This window comes from Semicossyphus pulcher, unplaced genomic scaffold (genome assembly GCF_022749685.1).
Source record: "Semicossyphus pulcher isolate SPU_LCO1_2020_fin unplaced genomic scaffold, fSemPul1.0.p SCAF_22, whole genome shotgun sequence".
Taxonomy (NCBI): domain Eukaryota; kingdom Metazoa; phylum Chordata; class Actinopteri; order Labriformes; family Labridae; genus Semicossyphus; species Semicossyphus pulcher.
Window position 1 is genome coordinate 14,024,443 of NW_027211696.1, and position 24,131 is coordinate 14,048,573.

Here is a 24,131-nt window from a genome sequence, read left to right on the forward strand (position 1 = left end):
TCAAACCTAACGATTTTGAACGAGACATGACATCGGAGGCGGAAGCGGATATCGTCCTTCAAAAGCACAGAGACAATTTGCATTTTTTTCCTACCATAATGGCATTAGCTCCCCATAATAGCATGATGGGACTGAGGATGAAATCGTTGAACTGGCCCTTTAACATTTGAATCAGTAGCTATTCGACTGAGTTAGAACCAAAAACTTTTACATTTAAAAGTTAGTTCCTCGACTGTTTAAGAGTCCGCCATCTTGTTTGAATTGGCGCGCAATGAATCTCTTGCTCCCGGTGGATCCTTCGTGGCCAAAGAGACCAACAGGTTAGTTGGAGAATCAGGAAACTTCCAATCTTCCTTAACCAAGTGTGAGTGGATGGCTCCCGCACCTTAACCAGGTGCTAGATGCCTGAATATAACACCAACAAAAAAGTCTTCTAGGAGCGGATATTTTAGAGGAAACAAATAGTATATGTTGTCGCCATTTTAATCTTGTAAGTCTTGCAGCTTGGCAATACATTTTGAATAATGTCTCTTCTCTTTGTTAACGGGGAAAAAAAGATGAAAAATTGGTGGCATAAAGTGTCCTTTAAAACATGTTTGATGCTGCAAATTGGTACATGCAATTACTAAGAGACATGGCTGCCCTTCCTTCAATTCCCCTGTTCTGCACGGTAACGGTGAAGCATATACAGGTATACAGGCACAAAGATAAGACTTCATTGATCCTCAGAGGGGAAATGTAGTCTATATAAGGTGTCAAATCAAGAGGCAGTTATATATTGGCAGATATAATATTGCTGAAAAAGTCAAATGTATTGTTCTGTATTTGTGCTTTTAGGAAAGAAAATAATCTGTAACATTCCCAGACACTAATCAAAAACTACCTGTCTCATCAATGAATCAATAACGCACCGATTGCACCCTGAGGTTAAGTCCCTTCAGCCAAACAACACTAGGATAATCTTCTGACTGCTCAGCGTGGATGTGCTTCTCTCCGCTATTTCAAATGGCCAGGTCGTCCATATCTGACAGCAAATTGATCGGCACACACAGAACAGATTCTCTACCTGGCTGTGCATCTGGAAGTAAAAACAGAAAGAGAGAGACAGTGATGGATAAAGAACGAATGAAAGACAACAAGAGACGGAATAAGAGCTGGTGTAGCTTCAGTTTAACTGCGTATGAGAGGTTTCGGTTTCTCTGAAGAAAGATTTGTCAGATTCTTGACTCTGACCTTTTGCTAACCACCCTGTCAGAGCCTTCAGACCTGCCTGTGTGTGTGTGTGTGTGTTTGTGTGTGCACATGCGCACCGCTTCCCCGTGGATGAGGCAGATAATGGAGAAGTGGTGTGTGTGTGTGTGTGTGTGTGAAATGTGTAAAGGGCAGGGCAGGCAGTTCTTCTGCAGTAATCCATCTTTACTTCAGGGCTGAGCCAAAGAGCAACAGGCAGCTCACAGGGGAGACGGAGAAAATACACCGTAGGCATCACTCTCATTCAAACAGAACTACACAGAGGAGATGTTGAGCCAGCAGGGAGAGAGATTTTCACAGCGAGGAGACAAGAAAACACCAATAAATAGTATTATTAGTTCCATATGCTAAGTGTTCGCAGAGCATGCATGTGAAAGAAAACGCTTTCGACTGGCGATGTGTAACCGTAACATTGTTATACGTCCTTACGAATGTGCATCCCTACCACTCACAAGTGTGAAGGAATGACAGATATAAGACTGGGTGTGTGTGTGAAACAGAAGGAGGGCTCGGCGCGCACACACAAAGAGAAGATGGAGCGCGAGGACCCTTGTTCACGCCGCTTGGCAATCATCACAGAGCCCGATCTCGTGCCAACAGTGAGGGCCAGATGGTGCCCATCACCGACGTGCCACGTCTTTGAAACAGGGAGGAGAGAGGAAGATCAAGAGTGGCATGTGGAACAGGGAAGCACTGCCTAATGTGAATGATGTGTCATATAAATACTAATCACGCTACAATCACACCCACAGCTAAATTAGATCCCTGAAGCTCCTCCGCTGGCACCCACTCGCCCAGATCTGGCACGGTGCTTTCTTATCAGAGATCATCGATATTTGAGATATTAGAAGTATTAAACGTGAAAAAAGGAAGAAATAATCACGATAATGGCGTGATCAACACTGTAGCCAAGATTATTTATACAAACACATTACAATTTACCCATCAACAAATGTACAGGGAGTCAGAGAGTAGAAACTACACACAGAAGGCTGCAACACAGCTTCAGGGTTTCCTCGTTGTCCGAGCAGGGGCTCTGTTCGCATACTTTTTAACTTACTCAAGACATTACGTAAACACTCTCTTGACACTCTTGAACGCTTAAAAAGTGTTCTGAACTATGGCGGGCCGATCGGCTCTTAATCATAGTACATGTGCATGTCTATGCCGTTGTATATAGGGTGTTATGGATACGCGGATGTGTATGTGCACGTGTATGCTGTTATCTGATAGCAATGCATGTTTAATCACCGACATACAACATCATCCACTTCGACATGCACATCCACTTATCCATCTACATAACAGTCTACACATCCACTTTGTGCTGTTCATTATTAGCCAATGAGGCTCTGGCGTTAAAGCCACACCTACACGGCGTGCACACAGAACAGCGCTGTGAGGCCTTTTATATCAGAAACCTTTCTACAGACAATCAGCTGTCTGTAGAAATGTTCACTGTTTAAACAGGGACACTCTCGTACAATCTTTCTGTCCCTACACTCTGGAAAAGACTGCACGGCATCCTGACATCAGTCCATTTATTAAAAAACTGAACATCCAAAACAGAAAGTAAAATCCAAAAGCCCAACTAACACTTAAAATAGGTCTTATTAATGATCTGTAAAGCCTTAGTTAATGACATAATCACATTTTTTCTTTGTTTAAAATCCTTTAAAATTTGGGACTTCGTACCATTTCATATTTGTGTATAACTAAACTGAATACATTTATGCTGTCTCTATTCTCACTGTAGGAAACTTAATGTCCACTCAGGAGTGTTTTCCTGTCGATTTCAACCATAGACTGTATAAAAAGATGGACGACATGACAGCTCCCCGAAGCCAGAACATCTCTATCGCCCCCTGCTGACTGGTTGCAGTATAGGTCATAAAGCCCGCCTCCTCCATGTTAACAGATGGGACATGAGTCAAACTATAAAATCAAAATAAACGCCAAATAATAATAATCTGTTATTATAGTTAGTTCTTATCGTGCTGATTTGCCAAGTGTTCATTTTTCTGACAAGTTTACTTTTAATTAGTTATTTGATCCTATAAAAAGGATGATTGACAGAATACGGCTCCTGCAGCCGATCTGTTCCAGATTAGCAGAGTAGAGGAGGAACAGCGAGAGGAGACGTAACTAAAACAAGACTAGGTCAAAACCTAGCATGTGGCTGACTGCATCAGGTCAAACCGCGCTTTTGTGGGCAATGTGTTTCAAGGACTGTCCTTATGAGGCCGATGATGATGTGTTTGAAAGCAGGTGCGCGCTTCAGATGTAGGTGAGGACAGCGGAGGAGCAGCCCCACCTACTCCCCGAACAAAGTATCCAGAGCCATGTAGACAGAGAGTCGCGTCAGTTGAGGTCGAATATGCTCCATAATCCGCCATAGGGATGTCACAACTCTCTCTCTCTACGACTGTGAAAGTATCGTCACTCAGTCAGTCAGTCAGTCAGTTACTCAGTCAGGCACATACAGACCCGTGTGTAGGGCTGCCCCCGGCGGTCAGCCAACAAGCACTACAGTCATTGAAGCTTCCATATCTGTGAACGTCTGCTTCAGACCAACACAAGAAGCTGTTCTGCTGTTAAATACGCCGACGTGTGGGATCCTTGTTGTTTTTTTCCGGTAAGTTCACCACATGCCGATATCTACAGCGCAACTCGGGCTCCAAATGACGTCGCCAGCGCTAGATGGCAGCACCTGTCACAGGGGGTATTTTGGCTTCACTTTTGTACAATGAGAGCAGATGGAGACACGTCGTCCATCTTTATGTACAGTCATTGCTTTCAACCAAATAACCTGGTGTTATTGTGCATGCATAACTCGTAGATGTGGAGTACCCAACCCACAAAGATCAAAGACTTTTTTTTTAGGTCCCTTTATTCTGTTTTTTACGTAATGATCTGAGAATGTTTTGGAAACTATTTGAACACAGGTGCTTTAAAAAGTCTTTGATCTGCAGACATGAAACATACATGCCAGACACACAAAAAATCCAAACAAAGTAAAGCTCATCTCTTTGATGTAGCCGTTAAATATTTCTGACCTCTTTAGTCACCCCAGAAATCCCATTTTGGTTTGAGTTAATCAGCTCATTATTTCCTGTATCTACGCACATGTCTTCCAACAGTCCTCCCAAACCGCTCACCTTGGTCTTAAATCGTAATTTCCCCTCAAGACTAGTCGTTATCAGTCCCACCTCCGAATGCTAGAGGTGAAACAAACACACACACCCACTTCACACAAAGGGAGCTGTGAAAAAGCCTCAGTGTGTGTTTATGAATGGGTGCGACACAGATAAAGATGGATGGATCCTAACTGCTAGTTGTTATTTTTTTCAGGTGGCACGCTGCCATCCTGCCGTCACACCCCTCTCGCTCAGACCTCTTCAGAAGCGGCTCATCCATCAGCAGCCATCACTCAATACCTCAGCGGTGCTGCGTGAAACCAGCTATAACCTTTTGCCTTTTAATTCACCTTAGCTGAGTTACTGTGCAGGTTATACCTGGGGGGCAAACAAAATTCCAGCAACAGGAAAACTCTGCAGCACTTTTTGTGTCTGAGAGTTGGATAAATACCCGTTGTGGGCGGGTGTTGAGGAAAAATCCTGGCTTGGATGTTAGCACAGACTTGGTAAGCACACCTCATCACATATGTTGCACTAAATTTGGCCCACAACAGCCACAGGAGACCGAACAGTAATGCTTGGTCCAATTTCCTCCATGCCAGAACTCTGCTATTATTAAAACAGATCCACATTGACTTGAGTTTAACTGCATGAAACTCTGCTTGTGCCCAGACTAACAGTTGGACTGAATTTCAGTGACATGTTCAGCAGATCATGGCCCCCTCAATAATAGGGAAGGGTAACCATGCTAGCTCAAACTTTCCTGCTCAGCGGTTTAGAAACATCTCTTCAGCATTTTCCATCCTGCAACTTTACTGGTGTAGCTCACTTTAAGATCAATACCACTCTTATGTCCGTCTGTTAAACATACTATAAGGCTGCCTCCATGATCGATTAGCCTAGCTTAGCATGAAGTCTGGAAGATGGGAAACGATCGGCCTGTTTCAGTCCATATATAACAAAAAAGCCAAACAAACAAAAGTCACTTTTACATGGACGTTTGTCCAAGAAAAAGTCTGGCCCTGTTAAACGAGGCTAAGCGACTCAGCTGCTGGGTCTGGCTTCATATTAACACACATGAGAGTTACACAGATCTCAACATGAATCTCTCACTGCCAGAAATCAATGAGTGTATTTCCCTACATTTTGTCGGACTAATGCTTTAAAACATGATCATCAATGTGCCGCTTGTAGCTGCTGCCACCAAGAGGCCAAACAAATTAGTTATTGCAGCTTTAACAGCTCAGTTGCTGTAACTTAATTTCTTCTTCTCTGATTAGTTAAATTATTGTCCATTTATTTCTAATGTGTTGAACTAAGCCTTTTTAGATTTCAGCCAGAAGACCCTTTAAGACTTTATGTTTTGTGTTTTAAAGGGATAAAATTAAATGATTACAGACATAGTGAATTTTTGAACTGGCATATTATTATATTTTGGAGTGATCCCCCAAAATGACTTTAAAGGTCCTTAAAATTGTAATCTTGAAGATCTCAGTTTCGTTCTCTTTGGCGGCACCTGTGGCGATAAACGGTAATTGCGGGAGCACACTTCCCAGATATCCAGACAGTGTTGCATGTGTGACGTCCACGGTTGGCTCCGGTTGTAAATCTTGATTTTCCTGGCTGACGGTCGCTTTCCTTTTTAGACTGTTTGCCTTCATCTGAGCGTCGAATTTGTTTATTTTTCTTTGGATTTTCACTTCTTTTTGAAGTTGTATCTGTAGTCATCGATCTTTTCTTTGTTTGTTCAGCCATAGTAGATTACTGTTTACTCGCAACACTTGCAGAGACCGGAAAAGCAGCCGCTTAACTCCGCCTACCCTCTCTGGCAGACCAACCACTGCTGGCTGATGGAAAACACGTCTCTAACTGGGCGCCGCTTGGGATATTTTACGTGAAAGTCTCCACAGACACCCAGTCTGTAATACTGCAAAAGCAAAGGCTTTCATCAGTGGGCCATAGGCTCAATCACCATTGTGTTACCTCATTCGGCGATAGATAGTGACTTAGACATTTATTTTAATGAAAATCTTCCAGATGATTACTTTAAAGGGAAGTTATCTTGGTTGGAATAAGTTGATAAAAGAACATTATTATTGTAGATTGTCAACCATTCCTGGTGCACACCACAGTCTGCTCGCCTGCAATACTCTGCTGTAAGTGCTGCGGATAGTGCTGGAAGTCGTGTAAACTATCCAGTAGTGAACCGGGATTTGAACCAGGAACCTTCTAACTGTGAGGTGACCCTTTTTCTGCAACACTGCATGCATACAATATATATTCTAATGGGCCAATATCGGCCCGATAATAAGGCCCCACGAATATATCGGTCAGACTCTAATTGTTACAGGTCTTCATCGCACCCACCACTCCCTCTGTTTTTCAACATTCAATAATCAGTCAGCTGAAAGCAGCAGTTAGATGACACCCGCACGCACACACTGTGAATCCCAGAGTAAACCAGTAATGACTGTGAATTCACAGCGAACAGCTTTTGTCCCCACAGAGCAGATCCTGGATGCTCGGGAATGCCAGCCTCGCTTTTGGCTGCTGGTTCCGTGTATGCAAGCTTGTCTCATTTATACACTTTGTACAGCATCTTCCCATGGCACAATGGGCTCCGCAGAGTAAACAAAGCACTGAGAGCTACACCACAATAGCGGGTCACGTCTTAAGCTGCTACAGGCTAACTCTGATGGAACCGTAAGCTCCTGGCCTACATCTACTTTTACATCCTCATGCTTCCTCTGTAATCAATCTTAACCTCGCTTGCTCTTTATTTACGCGTCTGTTTGATTTTTCTCTGATCTTAAAAACCTGCCAGCTTCTTCATCTGGTCTCTTCAATAAACAAACGTTGAGTTTTATTTATTCATGCACATGAAGAGAAGTACAAGCAAGGTGAGAGACTGCCCTTTTCTCGCGCTGGGAACGGCTGCGCTGTCTGGTTTTTGAAAAACAAAGCGCTGTTGAAAGTGCCAGAGGTCGCTAATAAGGTCACATTAGTAAAATCTACGTGGGTAATTGCTCTGAAAATGTAAATATTTGGCATTCATTATCAAACAATGGAAAAAAAGATGCAAGCAGGAGGACAGAGATGGTGGGAGAGACGGTAACATTACAGCTGCACAAGGTTAGGTTATTTAAATTCATCCACTACAGGTTTCCCTTTGTTTATTTTGAAAGGCTGCCAAGCACTTCAGCACTTAGTTATGAAGCCAAATGCATCGACCTTGAAAGTATTTGTATCCTAAGCTCGCTGAAATAGTTTCAATACAATATAAAACTGTTGAGGTGTAATGTGATCTGACTGCCGGTGATGTGCATTTAAGCTTTTAGCATCCGATGATTAGCATAAATTATATCGCATAGTCAGCCCGTCCGTGGATAGCATAAATCATACCATGATGTGTCCCTGAGGTATTAGTCATGTTTACAGCGTCAGTGTCTTTTCTCTTCTTGCTCCGTCACACAGCCTCCTCCCAGCGATACAAACTGAAATGATACTTTGCCTCACCGCTCTCTGCCGTTTTCTGCAGACATCATTTTCCATCACTCCTTGCCGGAGTCTACTATCTTGTTAGTGAAGCTTTTTTTTATTTTATTTTCTTGATGGGATTTTCAGCAGGCCCGTGTAAGCTCGCCGAATGGAGGTGTGGAAATGTAAGATTACTCCTTTCTGTCGTAAAAATGAAACCTCCTCTTAATTGCTCCGTGGTTACTCTATAGCACGGACCTTCTGTCAGTCACGATCAGACAACAGATGCCTCCGCCAGCTGTCAATAAAGTGAAGCTGACAACAACAAAACCTGATTGTAGACAAGCTGACTGGGAGTCTAGCTTGAGATCACACCTTAATTATCTCATTATCTTTAGATGTAAGACAATTTCTCATCATCACAACTTCATTATCTGGGCTCAAATTTGTTTTTAAGCCTGTCAACGTGGGATACTGAGTTAATTAAATTATTTTTAGATATCAGATGGTGTTCAAAAACTTAACTCTTCTCCTTGAGACAGTTTTCCAGCCGTGTGGCTCGATGGATCTGATTATCTGTCTGTTAAGTATTCAGGGTTCCCAGAGGATGAATCCTATCCTCCTCTAGGTTGACATCATGTCTTCGTTTTTTGTTATTGGAGCATTTTTAATTGATAGGGAAAGCCAAAATGAAACAGGACAGGTGGGGGACAGAGGAGTGATGACATGCAGCAAAGGGCCGGGTGGGATTTGAACCAGGCTAGCTACAATATGGACTCATCCTTAAAGTAACACGCTCAAGTTTTCAGTAAAATATCTCAACAATAATTTGATGGATTTGCAAGAAGTTTGGCATTAACATCCATGATCTGGGATGCTGGTTTAGCTCAGCTGGTAGAGCAGGCGTCCCACATACAGAGGCTACAGTCCTCGGCGCATTGATCGCAGGTTTGACCCAAGGTCTGCCGATTGATTTGGTGCATGTCATCCCCCATTCTCTACTCCCCACATTTCCTGTCTATCTTCAGCTGTCCCATTCAATAAAGGCAAAAGGCTTTTTACCAAACACCTCTAAACTAACAACATAGTCAAAGCACTCAGTTGTACCTTAGCTCCTATGAGGAACTTTCAGTTTGTGTCCATTTTGGCGCCCCCTGTGGACAAAGAAGTACCTATTATCTCATTACTGATCTTGTCCTGTACATGTGTAAGTTGTGTTTTCTGGTGAAAAATCTTCTTCAATCTTTAATCATTTAAACGTGTCAGTAATCGAGAATCTTTGCCGTGAAAAAATGTAAACATTTCGTCCACATAATGTCAACCTCCTTGTCTGACACCTACCCCGCGGCAGCAGTTACAGGCTTGATAATATCTACAGAGAAATAATCAATGTTGTCGATATTGGTCTTGTTTACTTCTGAAGGTCATATAGATCAGAATTAATTTCAGTCTGTTTCATAACCACCAGAAAAAATAGTCCTCACAGGAGCTTTTAGTCCTAATTAACAAATGTTAGCATGCTAACACTCTAAAGGGGCTAACATCGTAAAGTTCTTACCTGCTAAACATGAAGTTGGCATTTTCATTGTGAGCATTATAGCTTGCAAACACTCAGTAAGAAAGTAAAAGTAACACTACAAAGTAGTTTGTGACTTACTTTAAGTAAGAAAATTAATATGTACAAGCTATAAACAACTACTACTCTCATTATGAGCATGTTAGCATGCTTACGTTAGCATTTAGAAATTGCTCACAGAGGCGCTAGCATGAGTGAGTTAAAAAGTTGGTGTAGCCCTTGATTGTCCCCTTAAGATGAACTGTGATAACTTATCTTGCTTATCCTTAATTTTTCATGTAGCGCAAATATCAGGTCAAACATTGTTTTGTTTTTTTACCAAGGGCCTGTAAACTAACATTCCCAACAGTCTCAGTCCTAACTAGGAAGTTTAAGCATGCGAACACTCTAAAAAAAAATGGCTGACATGTTGAACTCTTTAGGCTACCTGCCATGTTAGCATGCTTACGTTAGCATTTAGAAAAGCCTCACAGACGTGCTAGCATGAGTGTAGACTTGTTGAGTCTTTTCTTATTTTTGTGGAGCTCTCAACTCTTTGTTCTGAGTTGCGATATTTGTGATTTTAAGTGAAATATTTGGACAACTATCGGAAATCGGAATGTTGGTATAGGCCTTGATCTCCCCGTAAGATGAATTGTGCTTAATTTTTCATATAGAGCAATTATGAGGTTTAAAGTTTTCAAGTTAGCATGCTAACACTCAAAAAAAAAATGGCTGACATGGTTAAATCTTTATCCGCTAAACCTCACGTTAGCATGCGCACGTTAGCATTTAGAATAGCCTCTCAGAGCTGCTAGCATGACTGGAAACTTGGAGTTATTATATTTTGACCAATTTAATCTTCCAAGTTGAATTGCTTATCAGAGTTCTTGGCCAGCAACATTAAGCTCTACTGTCCAGTTGGTCTAAATGAGGTCCAAGGTTGTCAGTGAATCCACCTGACTGCCTTGAACGACTTCTGGAGTACTGACTAATGCTATTCACCCCATCTGTCACACACTTGTACTTTTCCTCAGGCATTATTTATCCTTTTTGTTTCAAGCGCATTAAGGAAAGAGGATTGGACAGCTGCTAAAACTACAGCTAATTAAAAGAGTGATGTGGAATTATCGTGAAAGTATACAGTGTATTATACAAAGACAAACACGGCACTGAGGCAGTGAATAGAGCAGCATGTAGGAAGCTCTTTCAGTATCATACCTCTTTGTTTTTAATGTTTGGAAATGAACAAAATCACACCCGTTTGGATAAATGAACATGTTGTGCAAAGAATCAAATGTTAGATCCTGAAACATCCTCTTAAAAGCGCACACATGTCTCATGCCAAATTAATGCTAACTGAGTGTTGATGCAAGTATCATAGAGACTCATAGTTTGTGATGCTCTGTGACAGCAAAGCAGCTGTTGGGTTGTTGAGTCAGGGGAGTGTTATACCTCAGGGTACAGCCTGTTCTCCTGAGCAGTAATAGGAAGTTGTTGTCTGTGTGTGTGTGTGTGTGGATGTGTGTGTGGATGTTGAGAGGTTCTGGGGTTACAGTAGACGTCTACGTACACACACGCACATGTATCACTTTTATTGTCTGTTGCATATATATTCATTTGTGGGTGTGGTATCTCATCAGACGAACGCCGCTCTCCGCTGAGATCGACTGCTCGTGTAATTCCGGCTGAAATGAAATGTTCTCATTTTTTTTAAGGACGTTCAGCCTATAGGGGGGAAAATTGCAAAGATATTTCGAGTTGATTGCCTTCGCGCGGCTATATTTCGGCTGAAAGTCTCTCCTCCACCACTCAGCGAAAGCGGAGGGGAGGGGAGACGGAGGAGAAATGATGATCTCCTGCTGGTGCTGTTGTATGAATGTTTTATAGATGGAGGGATGAAAGAGAGACGACGGCCTGCTCAAACTCTATTCTCATATTATTCTAACCTACTGTTTTAGAATATTGTTCTTAGCGTATCAAATTTTTTATCCTGTATGAAATCTGACTGCGCTCTATGTCCTCATTTATACAATACAGTGCAACTTTCCTGCTCCTTCTCCTGGCCACCGGCACTCTATACCGTCATCTGACTGCAGTGAGAGTGAACCAAAGAGCCAATTTTTAGATATCACACTTAATTTACTGTAATTGTTTTAAATAGGGGTTTGTGAATAACCTTGCGTAACCTTTATAGCTACAAATCTGCTGATTCAACCCCCTCTGGAGACGCGCCGGGGTTGGTGCTCTTGGGCAAGGTCGCTGTCTCCCAAACTGAATGATTAAAACACCGAGTAGATTTAAAGAGTAAATCTCTAAGGATTGAATCACATGAGCAAAGTAAGGTCACACAGTGGGAATAGATAGTGTACTGATACAAGCGTTACAGCAAGACGAATTAGCTCTTACAGCTGATGTTTGGTCGACTTTGGAGTCACTTTGATCCCCCCGATTGAAAGTCTGTTGTTTCAACAAGAAGACGTGGACGTATAAAACACTGAGATACATAAAAGAAGACAAGAAAAATCCTCCCTGGACGTGTGTTTATAAAAACACTGAGCTTTGAATCATTTGTGTTTGATACAGTTCTTCCAGAGAAAAGTTAAACTGCCTTTTTAAACATTCTTAAAATCACATCTACTTCACCTCCCCCTCATTTAAAGAACCATATTAATAATAATAACTTATATAGCGCCTTTCATGGGACCCAAGGCCACGTTACAGAGTAAATAACGAACAGACAACAGAACAAAACACACACAGGGATAATCCACAATTAGTGACATCATCAGCAAATGACATGGGCACACCTGAGTTTATCGTTTAGATAGCTTTACTCTTGTCTTGAACTGATCTTTAATATTGTTTGTTTTGCATCTTATGTCTCTTTATTATTCATTTGCCACTAAGTATATATTTTTAGTGATGGTTTAACTAATACAGCCCATGTTCCCATTTCTTTGTAGCCACTACTTTTTATTCAATCGTCTTTTCGCTGGATCACTGAGGCCACTGAACTGTATATAAATGTACTCCCAAAGGGTCGTCTTGATGGTGCATGTCTTGTTGCCAAATATATATATATGAATAGATTACTGTTGTATACTCCAAACTCGAATGTTAAGTGAGGCTGTGTCAGAAATAATTCACCCTTTAACAACTCCCTACTCACAATATATGGATTTTACATTACATTTAAGTTTGTTAGTTTAATCTACAAATTAAAAACACTAATTTTTTTCTGTCATTAATTAATTCATACCTCTTGTTTTTCTTTCAGTGCAATGCATGATGGGATAAAGTACTTGGACAGTGACCGTGGCTGTGTTGGAAATCGCGTACTATACTCGCAGTATGTACTGATTTGGTCAAAATGTAGAATGTAGCATGCAAACAAAATATACATATGTCAACAAAAATACCCGGATGTCGTACTGATTTGGAAAAAATCTCCGGTATGCATGGGACCAGTCTGCCTCGCCTACTGTATCCCACAATGCAAAGCGCTGGAACGTCACAGTGGCAGTTGAAATAATGGATGGCAGCAGCATTCCCGCAGTTCAGGAGGATATATATTATCTATACATTATACAATATATTATCGATCCATTATCTTTATTTATTTTGTCTTTCAAGCAGAAGGGGGCGCTATAGCCAAAGAAGCGGCAGTTTGTTTTTGGCGGGCTATTGTTTACTTCCGCTTTCTAAAACTGGCGTCTGGCGTTGCATACTGCTAAATACATTTGAACAGCGCCGTACTACCTACTACCGGTGAACACAGTATGCAGTATGTAATATAGTATATAGTATGCGATTTCGAACATAGCCCATCAGTTATACACTACTTTTCCTGATGCATTGTGGGACATTTTGAGTCCACGTTACAGGGTACAATACATTTGGACAGCATGAAAATACGGCAAAATGAGTAGTGAGTGATTTTGGACACAGTCTGATTGTGACCTTGTAACGTTTCTTTTCTTGTCATCTGGTGATTCAATAGTGATAAATGGTGTTTACACTACTTTTCACAATGCATTGTGGGACACTTTGAGTCCACTTTACAGGGTACAACACTTTCCACTGAACATTCAGACAGCACTGAAATATGGCGAACTTCCTATAAAGTTCAATGTATAGGGAGAAGTCAGTGATTCGTGACACAGCCTGATTGTGAACTCAGGTGTGCCCTTGTAACTCGTTGATGATGTCACTGATTGCAGCTCATCACCAGGTGTGGGATGTTTATGTACGAAACAAATGTGCTCAACTTGCCTTGAGACGTGGTCGAGCGCAGACGATATAAATCACTGCAGCTCCGCTGTCATCTTCTCTGAGCTGCACATCAGGACTCACAGCGCACGTCAGATAACTCTCGCTGATAAGTATCCCTTTGTACTGATGATTTCCGTTCCGCTTCTGTTGCGACAAAATGATGCTTGTCAGTATATGTCTTAAACTCAGATTTAAGGTGAGTGCAGAGAAAGTTCCCCCCTTCCGCAGACTAATGTGCGAAGCTGCACATACATCATTCTGCACAGCGAAGGTCAAACATTCAAGTGAGGAAACACGAAGCAAAACACATTTTTAACCGAGGGAACTTCAAAGTGTTTCAAGGCTGTGTGATTTATATTACAGAACACGAGGTATACACACAGCCTGAACTGTGCGACTACTGTGAAAACACATTTCTTTCAGCTTCGGCTACACTAGAATGAGCTGGAAACTGCCACCTATAAGCTCAGGTCAATCATTCTCTCCCACAATCCATCTCAGAAACCTATATTGCACAAATCACAGCTCTGACCCTCTGACTTATTGCCTGCATTGTCTATAAAACACACCTGGGGTTTGGCGCAGCCCGGAGCCAAAAAAGCGTCGATGTGAGCAGAGGACAGAGGAGCAGCGGTGGAAAGAGCTGTGTTAGGTTCACAGCTTCCTGCCTGCCACAGTTTGTGGGCTCAGTGTGCAGATAATTAAGGTTGAGGGTGGACAGCTCCCTACAGCGCTGATGTTGCCTTCATCACGCAGAGCTGTGGACCGGGGCTATTCATTTTCACAAAGAGGGAACACGGTGGACGCAAAGCTAGAGCCACTGGGGAGCTGGGCTGTACGGTGGCACAAACAGGGAGGCTGAAGATGAGTGGAGCTGGGGACTTGATTTAATTTATTAGTTTCAAAGTGGTAGAACGGCAGAGTCAAAGAAATAGATACTGCATAGTATCATGATATTTTGCATGCCATTAATTCTAGGTATCGATCAAGGTAATATAACAAATACAAATCATATTTTGAGGTACTAGGATGATTAAAATCGTGACCTAGACCTCGCTCTTTGTTATATTATTTACAGAGACCCAACATTATCCCACTATGACCAAGCACTGTCCATCGGAAGCAAGGTCCACGTCGAGCAGAACCAGACTCTGGTGGACAGCCATCTGCCGGGGTTCGAAGGAGAGACAGTCAGGCAGGCAGGAGACTAACGGCAATAGAAATAACAACACGTGATTGACAGTTATAGTAACAATGCCATTAAAACAGTAGACATATGAGTAACATTAGCAATAACGTCTGTGCAAGTATGACTGATAATAATAAGCTGGTCCACGTCTGCAACAACGGTCCACAGGAATCTGGGAGACAAAAAACTCTTATCTAAAGCGGGGTACTCACGACAAGATAATCAGGCTGATTTTGGGCCCGATTCCCCCCTTTAGACAATCGTAAGCAAAGTCCCGATGTTCTAAAGATGATCTTGCCAGATGTTCCTGTGGTGTTGAGAGTGGTTTTACTTCCCCCGATTTCAAATCGTAAATATTAAACATGTTCAATATTTACGATCCGTTATCCTGTTGTGTGCGGGGGGAACCCCGAAGACAGCCGAGCACGCAGTCTGCGGATTGTTGTGTGGAACGAAACAATCGCCACTGGGGAAGCAAGCTGACTGAAGAAGGGAGCACAACACTCTTTGGCATATACAGCCCATGCTCACGCCGTCTCCACCGATTCATCTACTTTTTCATTTGTCTTTTTTCTGCCTGAATTTTCAGTAAAAAGTCCAAAAACTATCATCGACAATTCTTCCTGCCCGTCGTCCACAATGTTTATTTACTGTAGTCATGTTTGACCGCTAGAGTTTTGCAAGATTTCCAGTGTTGAGAGTCGGGACTCTGGTTGTTGGTGAATAGATCTGTTAGCGTGTGGTGTTCTGTTTTGGCGTAATCGTTCCTCTCCACACACTAATCCTTTGGGGACATGATTTGCAGTTGTAAAAAGCTAATAAAATGCATTTAATACAGAATACCACGAAATGTTAAAAATCGCGATAATATCGTACCGTGACGACAGTATCGCGATAATCCTGATAATGCCGATCCTCTGCTACTTCCCCGACCTTACATCAGACTCCATCACTTCCTTAGCTACTGACGAGCGCCTCATTTAAAGCAGCCTTTGAGGCGTGTTTCCAGCTGTGAAGCCGCCCCAGCCGCCACAAAGAGGTTCACTTAAGTGGCTTTTTTTTCCCACCTGCTGTAAATATTGCCGAGGGAAGAAATCCACTCCACCGCTCTTTGTTCCCACTCACTTTTTAACTGTTTACTCTGTCCGCACTCTTTTGCCTGCACTGTGCCCCCGTCTGGAGTTCTGATGTTTCATTTGTTTTGAGTGAAGTGGTTGAGTGACTGTGGGAGTGGGAGTGATGAAGCCACATGGATATGAATGTGAGAGTCCTCATTGTTCCTGCCTGAAAACTCCCGGCCTTGCTCCTGCTCCTGCTGAGTTCAGTCCTCCTTGCTTCCTCTGCAGCACTCCTCTCCTCGTATCCACGAACGAGGGAGTCCTCTTTATTTCCCAGCTTCTGTGCTGTGATGAGAAACACCAGCTAACTAGGCCACTGCATAATAAGCAAGAATAGCAGCAAAGTAGAAAGAATGAAAAAAGAAAAAAGAATCAGTTCACTGGGGGAAAGCTTACCCAACATGTAACTGCTGACAAAAGTAAATCAGTAAGCAAATATTGTATTTATTCCTTTATCGCCGATGCATACATTTATTATTGCTTACCTTTACCTATAGCTGCTGCAGAGGTGCATTCGAGTTCACGTCTCATTCAGGCAGTAAAGCCCCCCGAGGCGGGCTGTCATGTGACCGACGATGCACCTTGCTGCCTTTTTATTTGATGTGCATGTCAACTGCAGTCCTGGGATCCCTCCCGGTGCTGCAACGTTCCTGTGATACTCAGCGTTTTAGCTCATGATTCACTTTGTCAACAGCTTCATTATTGTCTGCAACGAAGTGGCAGATGCAGGAGGCTCCACAGCTTCTCTTTGATGCCGTTCACACTAGTTCTTTCTTGAATCTTGCACTTTGCACACAAGTGCAGTTCCTCTTTTTATCTGCAATATTTAAAGTGACTATAATTGAATTTTTAACTGATGAAAAAGGTTTCTCCTCAGAGAGTTATCGCCTTTATCTGCAGCTTCTTTTGGCTTTATGGAGCTTTATTGTGAATTTCAGCGCCTTGTTTTTCTACCAGGTCCTAAAAATAACGCTTTGGTTCACTCTCACAGCTCTCACAGTGTTTTTATTCCTGTAGGAGGCGGCTGCTTTCAGAGAAAAATCACTATCTGCTCTCTGCCCATTGACACATACAGTTAGCATTAGGTGGGGATTATTTTGTAGCATTCAGCAGCTAAAATTCCAGATATTTCACTCAGGAGTTGGTGGAGACCAAAAACCAAGCTACAAAACGTGAAAATTAGACTCATTAGGTGACCAGAAACATGACGAATTACTGGATGTGTAAATTAGAAAAAGTTTGCTAACAAGCCCTTGTGTGTGTGTGTGTGTGTGTGTGTGTGTGTGTGTCCAAGTTGGTTGTCCTAGTCCCGCCCTAGTATACGGTGATTGGCTAGAAAAGTCTTTAAAAGGTCGAGCGATGTGGTTTAAAGATCGACAAAGCCGAGGGATCGTCCAAGAGACGGCTGTTTGTGTCCAGTGAGAAGCTCAAAGTCAACAACCTTAATGGACATGGATTGAAATTAAACATAACCCAACATTTCTGGTGCCTAAACCTTATCAAATGTGTGGTTTAAGTTGTTGCACTGTTGGTGTATGCTTATGTTACGGAAAAGATTGTGTTTGGGTCCAAATAATAAGCCACTTATGCCACGAACATCTGTTTCCAAGGCAACAACTACCAGCCAATCACAGCGCAGTAGGGCAGGACTAGGTGGAGGCTCTCTTGGGAAAAAAAAGAACAGTCTCCATATCAACTTAAAGGGCCAGTTCGCTGATTTTCAACCTCAGTCCTGTCACGCTATTGCCATTATGGTTTCTGCTTCACCAATGGGCCCTGGAAAACCTCCGCCAGACTACGTAAAACGCGTCATCTGATGGAGGCCATGGAGCTTGCTAAACTACACTTCCACAATCTATGACGCCCGCTCTCGCTGGGCTGTTCCTTTCAGAGGGAGGGGCGCAATGCAATCTGGATGTTGTTGTAGAATGGGCAAAACCCCGAGCTGTTTGTACAACTATCTCCACAGCTATGGCGGCAATTTCAAATATCATCGCTTCTATGGATTACAGAGAATACCAGCTTTGACTGACAGCGGCTTTTTTCCTTTATGCGATGAGAATATGTCATTACTAACTTCGCCCCCAAGTGGCCATAAAACGTTACTGCAGGTTTACACACACATAACTGACACTTTCCCGCATTTTCTCTCTCTTTCTCTTTCCAGTGTAGAGCACGACTTTCGTCTGCAGGAAGGGCAGGTGGTCCGCACATGGAAGGTGGGCGACCCTCCCGAGGGCATGCCACCGCCCCCCACTCCCCAGCCCCCCACACCCCACCAACAAGACTCCCCTCAGCCGGTGCGACCCCCTGCCACCACGAAGAAGAACAGGAAGAAATGTTTCTGGTTCCTCTGAGGGGCCAGCGGACGGAGCAAAAGACACTTTGATATTGTAATGCACTGCTTCCCCTTCTTTCAAAAACTACAAAACTATGGAGATGTGATTAAAAAACAAGCAGGGAATGAAGTGGAGAGTTAAAATGCAAACATAAAGGAGTGGGAGGATGAAGAAGAGAGAGGTTATGTTTTGAGCTGTTGTTGTTGGAGTTGATGGGAATGGTTTGACTGGGGCACACATGTTGTTACCGCTCTTAAAATGCCTCTTCAGCACTTAGAGGTTTGATCCTGGTGCAGGGAAGTAAAAGTGCTGAAGTCAAATAAAAGCAAAAGTTCAGTCCACAATATGAGTCACAGTAAGAAGCAATTAGGAAGTATAAAGAGAATATATAGCGAGCGGAAGGGGGCAAGGGGCACAGTACAAGAGGCAATACAGCAGAGAGGAGGGAGAATATTTATAAAAGATGAAAGGAATAAAGTTTATAGGGAAGGATTCATCTTCATTAATGGACTAATGAGGGTCAGAACACCAGCTTTTATATCCAGAGACATTTAAGAAGAATTATTATGACCTGTATTTAAAACTTTTATTATACTGTAATTGATGAAAACGTATACACATGTCCACATGCACACATAGCATCCATACAAACACACACACAAACACATACAAATGAACATATTTACATAAAAGCATATATAAATGGAGAAAATGAGTGAGGTGAGTTCTGTACATATCAGGGCTATTCTGCTTGGATGCTATATTTCAGATATGGATTACTGCTCTATAAAAGTATTTTACCACAGCTGCTTGTGTCTGTTTTCATTCTGGGTTTGACATATTTTAAGCCATTAGTGAAGGAATATTCAGATACTAAACTTACAGCAGCAATATTTTACAGTTATAATGAAAGAGGGGTTGTTTGTTGGTGTGAACCTGCAGAGAATTATCACTCGAATCTGCTGCTCCAGTCAGCTTTATGGAGATTTATTTTAGACAATGACTACATATAAAGATGGACGACGCTTCTCCGTGTACTCTTATTGTAGAAAATCGAAGCCACAATAACCCAGAGGCGGGCTTTCTGTCTTCTGATGGTTACTAATTTGGAGTCAGAGTTGCGCAGTAGAGATCGGCCGCTGTGACACACTTAACTAATTGGGGGGAAAAAACAGCAAAGATCCCGCACGTCGGCGTATTTAACAGCAGATCACCTTCATGTGTTGGTCTTACGCAGACGTTCACAGATATGGAAACTTCTATGACTGTAGTGATTGTTCTAGTTATGTGTCCTCTCGCTGACCCTCCTCTACTCTGCTAATCTGGAACAGATCGGCTGCAGGAGCCGTATTCGTCAACAGAGCTGTCAATCATCCTTTTTACTGCATCAAATAACTAATTAAAAATAAACTTGAAAAAATGAACACTTGGTTGTAAATCAGCAGGATAAGAACTAACTATAATGACAGAAACCATGTTTGAGAAAAATGCTTGACTCATGTCCCATCTGTTAACATGGAGGAGGCGGGCTTTATGACCTATACTGCAGCCAGTCAGCAGGGGGCGCTCGACATGTTTTGGCTTCACTTTTAAGGAGCTGTCATGTTGTCCATCTTTTTATACAGTCTGTGATTTCAGATGGCTATTTTTTTTAAAAGCAGCCAACAGAAGTCAGCTGTTATCAGGTTGGTGGAGACCAAAACTGAGGTAAAAGGAGAGTTGATATTAGACTTAAATTCTCTAGTTGGCCACAAACAAAACAACGCAAATACAAGTCCTGTAATAAAAATCAGGAAAAAGCACAGAAGTAAATTCTGTAAAATGTTCTTAAAGTATCAAAGTAACATTTCTCATTCTGTACATTAAGGGCCCATGTGACGGATAAACATATTTATTACATTATCAGAATGTTAATACTCTTGCATTCATATGTAGGCAGCACTTTATATGTGCAACTGGTTAAAATGGAGGTTAACGTATTTTAGATCAGAGGTTCCTAACCTAAGGTTCGGGCCCCTGAGAGGTCGTGAGATGAATATTGGGGAAGAAAAGGAAAAAAAGTAGCTAAAACTGTAGTAAGGTTGGGTCAAATAATGGCTCATTATATTTATTTGAGCCTCAAACTGTTATTAATAGTATCAACCTTAAACCTTGTAGTTGAGAGATTGAAACACCGTCCTCGCTGATGGATTAAGACTCTCCGCATCTGAAGTCAAGTTCAATACATTTTGGGGGGGACTTATCGATCTTCTTTGTCTTCTTGACATACTAACAATTTTCTGGAAACTCATCCGTAGGCCTGCTACTGATTACTCTCTCTAGACAGCTAGTTTGTAGTTCCAAGGAACACTTCAAATGCAAGGGCTTTCATCTGAGGGCGTCAAAGGGTCAGTTCCATTGGTGAAAACTCATTAAGCAAAAGATAGTAGCTTCAAACAATTTAACTGGAATTATTTGAAATGAGAACTTGAAATGAATCTTAGAGGGGAATCCCTTTTTAGTAGATCTGCTAACAACTCAGACCTCTTAAATGAGACAAGAGCAGAAACATGTTTTTAATGTGGGTCAAATGTTCAACATTTATCATGAGCCATTTTATCAGTCACTTTTAGGACACAAGGACAGATAAGCGATCGTAGGTCAGTAGAAAAACAGATGTGACACATTTGTAAGCTATCACAGCTTGATGCAAAAAGCAGACGCCTCTCTGCCTCAGATGGCGGCTCAGGCAGCCCACTTTCCTGGACACACCAGGGCAAGTCTCAGGAAATTAAGCCTCAGCTGTTTGATGGCTGCGAGAGAAGCCCCAAATATTGCTACTTAGTAATTCATGACACACATAAGCCGCTTCTATGAGGCTCCGAGGTTGTTCGAGATCATGGCCTAATTTATGCCACACTTCGGAAACTGTTAGCTCTCAGTTTGTTTGCCTGCTTGTTTGGATTTGTACAGCTCCTGCCAGCTTCCACATTGCCTCAAACAAAGCAGTTAGAAACAGACTCTGTTTTGTTTTAGCTGCGCAGAGTGATTGGAGGGAAAATGCATCCGTCTCAGGCTGGAATCCGCAAAGGATGTCATGTACTAGACTTGTAACTGCCACTTTCTCTTGCTGGGCTCTCTAACATGAGTACACAAGGTTGTATATGTACACATGAGCAAACACAGACAGCTTGTTCAAATGAGGCTCTATGTTCGCTGACTTAAAGGTCCCATGAAACGGCTAGAATGTTTATCATGTTGGGGGGAGTGAATTCGAACATGGGAACATGGTGAGGAAACTGTAAAGGGTTTACAAGTATGGGGTGTTAATCAGCTAGCTTGCTTGTAGGTTCTGCGCCCTAAGCGGTAACTTACAGAATTTTTTGTCATGGAAGAGAGATGTACAACACATTTATCGGACTAAAGATAAGTAAACTCCCCCGGGTACAGGACGCTACGACCCCTACAGCAGGGAGGTGGACTGCCTCGACTGCTAGCTTGTGCAATCAGGGAGAAATGTGCTGGTCAACAAGCAATTCTGCCCAACTGCTCTTTTCTTAGCACACAGTGAGCTAATCTTTCTTATCATCTCTTTTTCTCTCCGTCTGCTTGTTACTCTAACTGCCCGTATTTAAACATCAGGATAAGCGAGAGGGGCAGGGTTATCAAATGGGTTAGCTAGCATGTGATACTAACTTTCTAGCTAGCTCGGAGATCCTGTCCAGTTGGTAACTTGCAGCATTGACAGTCACAATGGGAGACAAACTAACTCGGGGAAACCTTTTCATTAGTTATGGACCCCAAGTGCTGGACCCATACCAACGGGAGGTAGTAACGCCACCACTCACCAGGCTAACGCTACCGCTAGCTTGACCAATCTGGGAGAAATGTGATGTTCAACAAGCAATTCTGCACCGCTGCTCTTTTCTTAGCACACAGAAAGCTTCTTATCATCTCTGTCTCTCTTTTTGTCTTCTTGTTAATCTAACTGGGTGTTTCAAAACATAAGCGAGAGGGCCAGGATAATCAAAAGGGTTAGCTGCTAGCATGTGATACTAACTTGCTAGCTAGCTCAGAGGTCCCGATCTCAGTTGGTAACTTGCAGAATTAATAGTCATGGGGGGGGGTGTAAAAACTTGGGAAACCCTTTCACTGGATGAAAATTTAGTAAATAATCCCAAGTGCAGGACCACTGGGTGGTACTAACGCTGCTACTCAACAGGCTAACACCACTGCTAGCTTGGTGATCACTGAGAAATGTGCTGGTCAACAAGCAATTCTCTCACATAGGGGGCTGATCTTTCTCATTATCGTTGTCTGTCTGTCTTCATGTGTCTTTCGCTTTATATTTAGAAACACAAACACTGACCAATAGCCTTTGTGGAACAAGTACAGCATTTGAAAAACGCCAATAAAAAAACAGTGATACTCTTTCAAATAAATAAATGAATTTTAATCACGTTTTGGGGAAAACCTTCCACAAATTGAAATGAAACTCAGCAGTTGCTGGAATTCAAAAGAGTTTGCTTGGGATGCCAAGGGTTTGCTTGCTTACCGGCTAGCTAGCTGGTTGGTCCTACGCTCCAATTGGTAACCAGCTGAATTTATGATTGTAAAGAGGCGTAAAAACCCGTAGAACTCTTTCATTGGTCAACAAAGGCCCCTGAGTGCAAGATAACTCATTAAGATATTTTTATGTTTTCTAGGAAATAGAAAAATATCATTAAGAATACCTAAAAATGACTCATTGTTGAGCCAGATACTGGCATATAACTGACACGTGATCTACTTTGATTTCAGAGGAACTTTATCTCTGTGTCCTGCAGGGCTGCACTGAGGTGTGGAAGTTGAAACTGGTTCTCTGCACGTACAACCGCTTCCAAATAAGCAAGACATCTACACACACCCTCACCGTCTCACAACCGCACAGCTAACATATTGTTCTCAGACCAACACAATGAATTATCTCCCCCGCAGTTGTTCCTCTCTCCCTCACAACCAGGCACACGCTTCCTCCTGGTAGCTCTGTGTGTGCCGCGCAATGCTGAGAGGAGTGTGGGGTTGTCAGTCATTAATCTGCTACAGCACAGCCTGTAATCCTGATGACAGAGCAGAGCGGGCTTACAGAGAGCAGAGAGGATCTGAGCCCAGCCTGGAGTGGCGAACAAAGGAGCCAGAGAAGACTGGCTTTGAATCCATAAAGAGAAAGGAAATGTGTGAGGAAGCGTGTGCGCGTGTGTGGATGTGTGTGAGAGGATTCTAGGTTGAGGTAACTATTTTGTCAGCAATGCAGCAGTGCAATTGAAGAATGCTGGCACACACAAAAGGGAGAAAAGCCTTACATGGAAAGCAGCCCGTAGTGTCAGACTGACACATCAGGTAAATGGGCTCGGGTCCAGGCTGGTCATTATGGAGCAGGAACACCGCGGCCCGCGGAGACAGAGCGAGAACAAGCCCATACTGGGGGCCTCTTCAAAGAAACATCAAGGGGTCAAAGTTGGCTCACGCAATTCAGCGCAACATCAGTCGAGGCTGGGCTGAGAATGAAGGAGAGAGAAAAAAATAACCATGTCTTGAGGCATCAACAAGCATGCATAATGGGCATGTGAAAACAACTACAACTGCCTCTGCATGCTGAGAGGAAGCAGCAAAGCTAATACTGCATGAGTCATTGAGCTTAGGCTGCTCTACAGATATTATGTATCACTTTAGCACATTACAACTAAAGAGGTTATTTCACAGTCAATCAGTACGAGAAGCACGGAGGTGCAGGCGACGTAACCTGTCCGCGCGTCCAGCAGCGAGCGGGGT

At 42.6% G+C, this 24,131-nt stretch overlaps 1 protein-coding gene across 4 annotated transcripts in view; it reads left to right on the forward strand.

Moving 5' to 3' along the window:
* The window catches only part of LOC138602071 (mucin-2), a 45,113-nt gene extending 25,976 nt beyond the window's left edge, over positions 1 to 19,137 (forward strand). For 3 of the 4 annotated variants that reach the window (XM_069673454.1, XM_069673456.1, XM_069673455.1), the window contains exons 4-5: positions 12,701 to 12,772; positions 18,170 to 19,137. In XM_069673454.1, coding sequence (XP_069529555.1) covers positions 12,701 to 12,772; positions 18,170 to 18,359 — 262 coding nt within the window. In that variant the 3' untranslated portion in view covers positions 18,360 to 19,137. The remainder of the gene's footprint in view (positions 1 to 12,700; positions 12,773 to 18,169) is intronic. The other variant, XM_069673457.1, reaches the window with a different exon arrangement.
* The last annotated feature ends 4,994 nt before the right edge of the window (positions 19,138 to 24,131 follow it).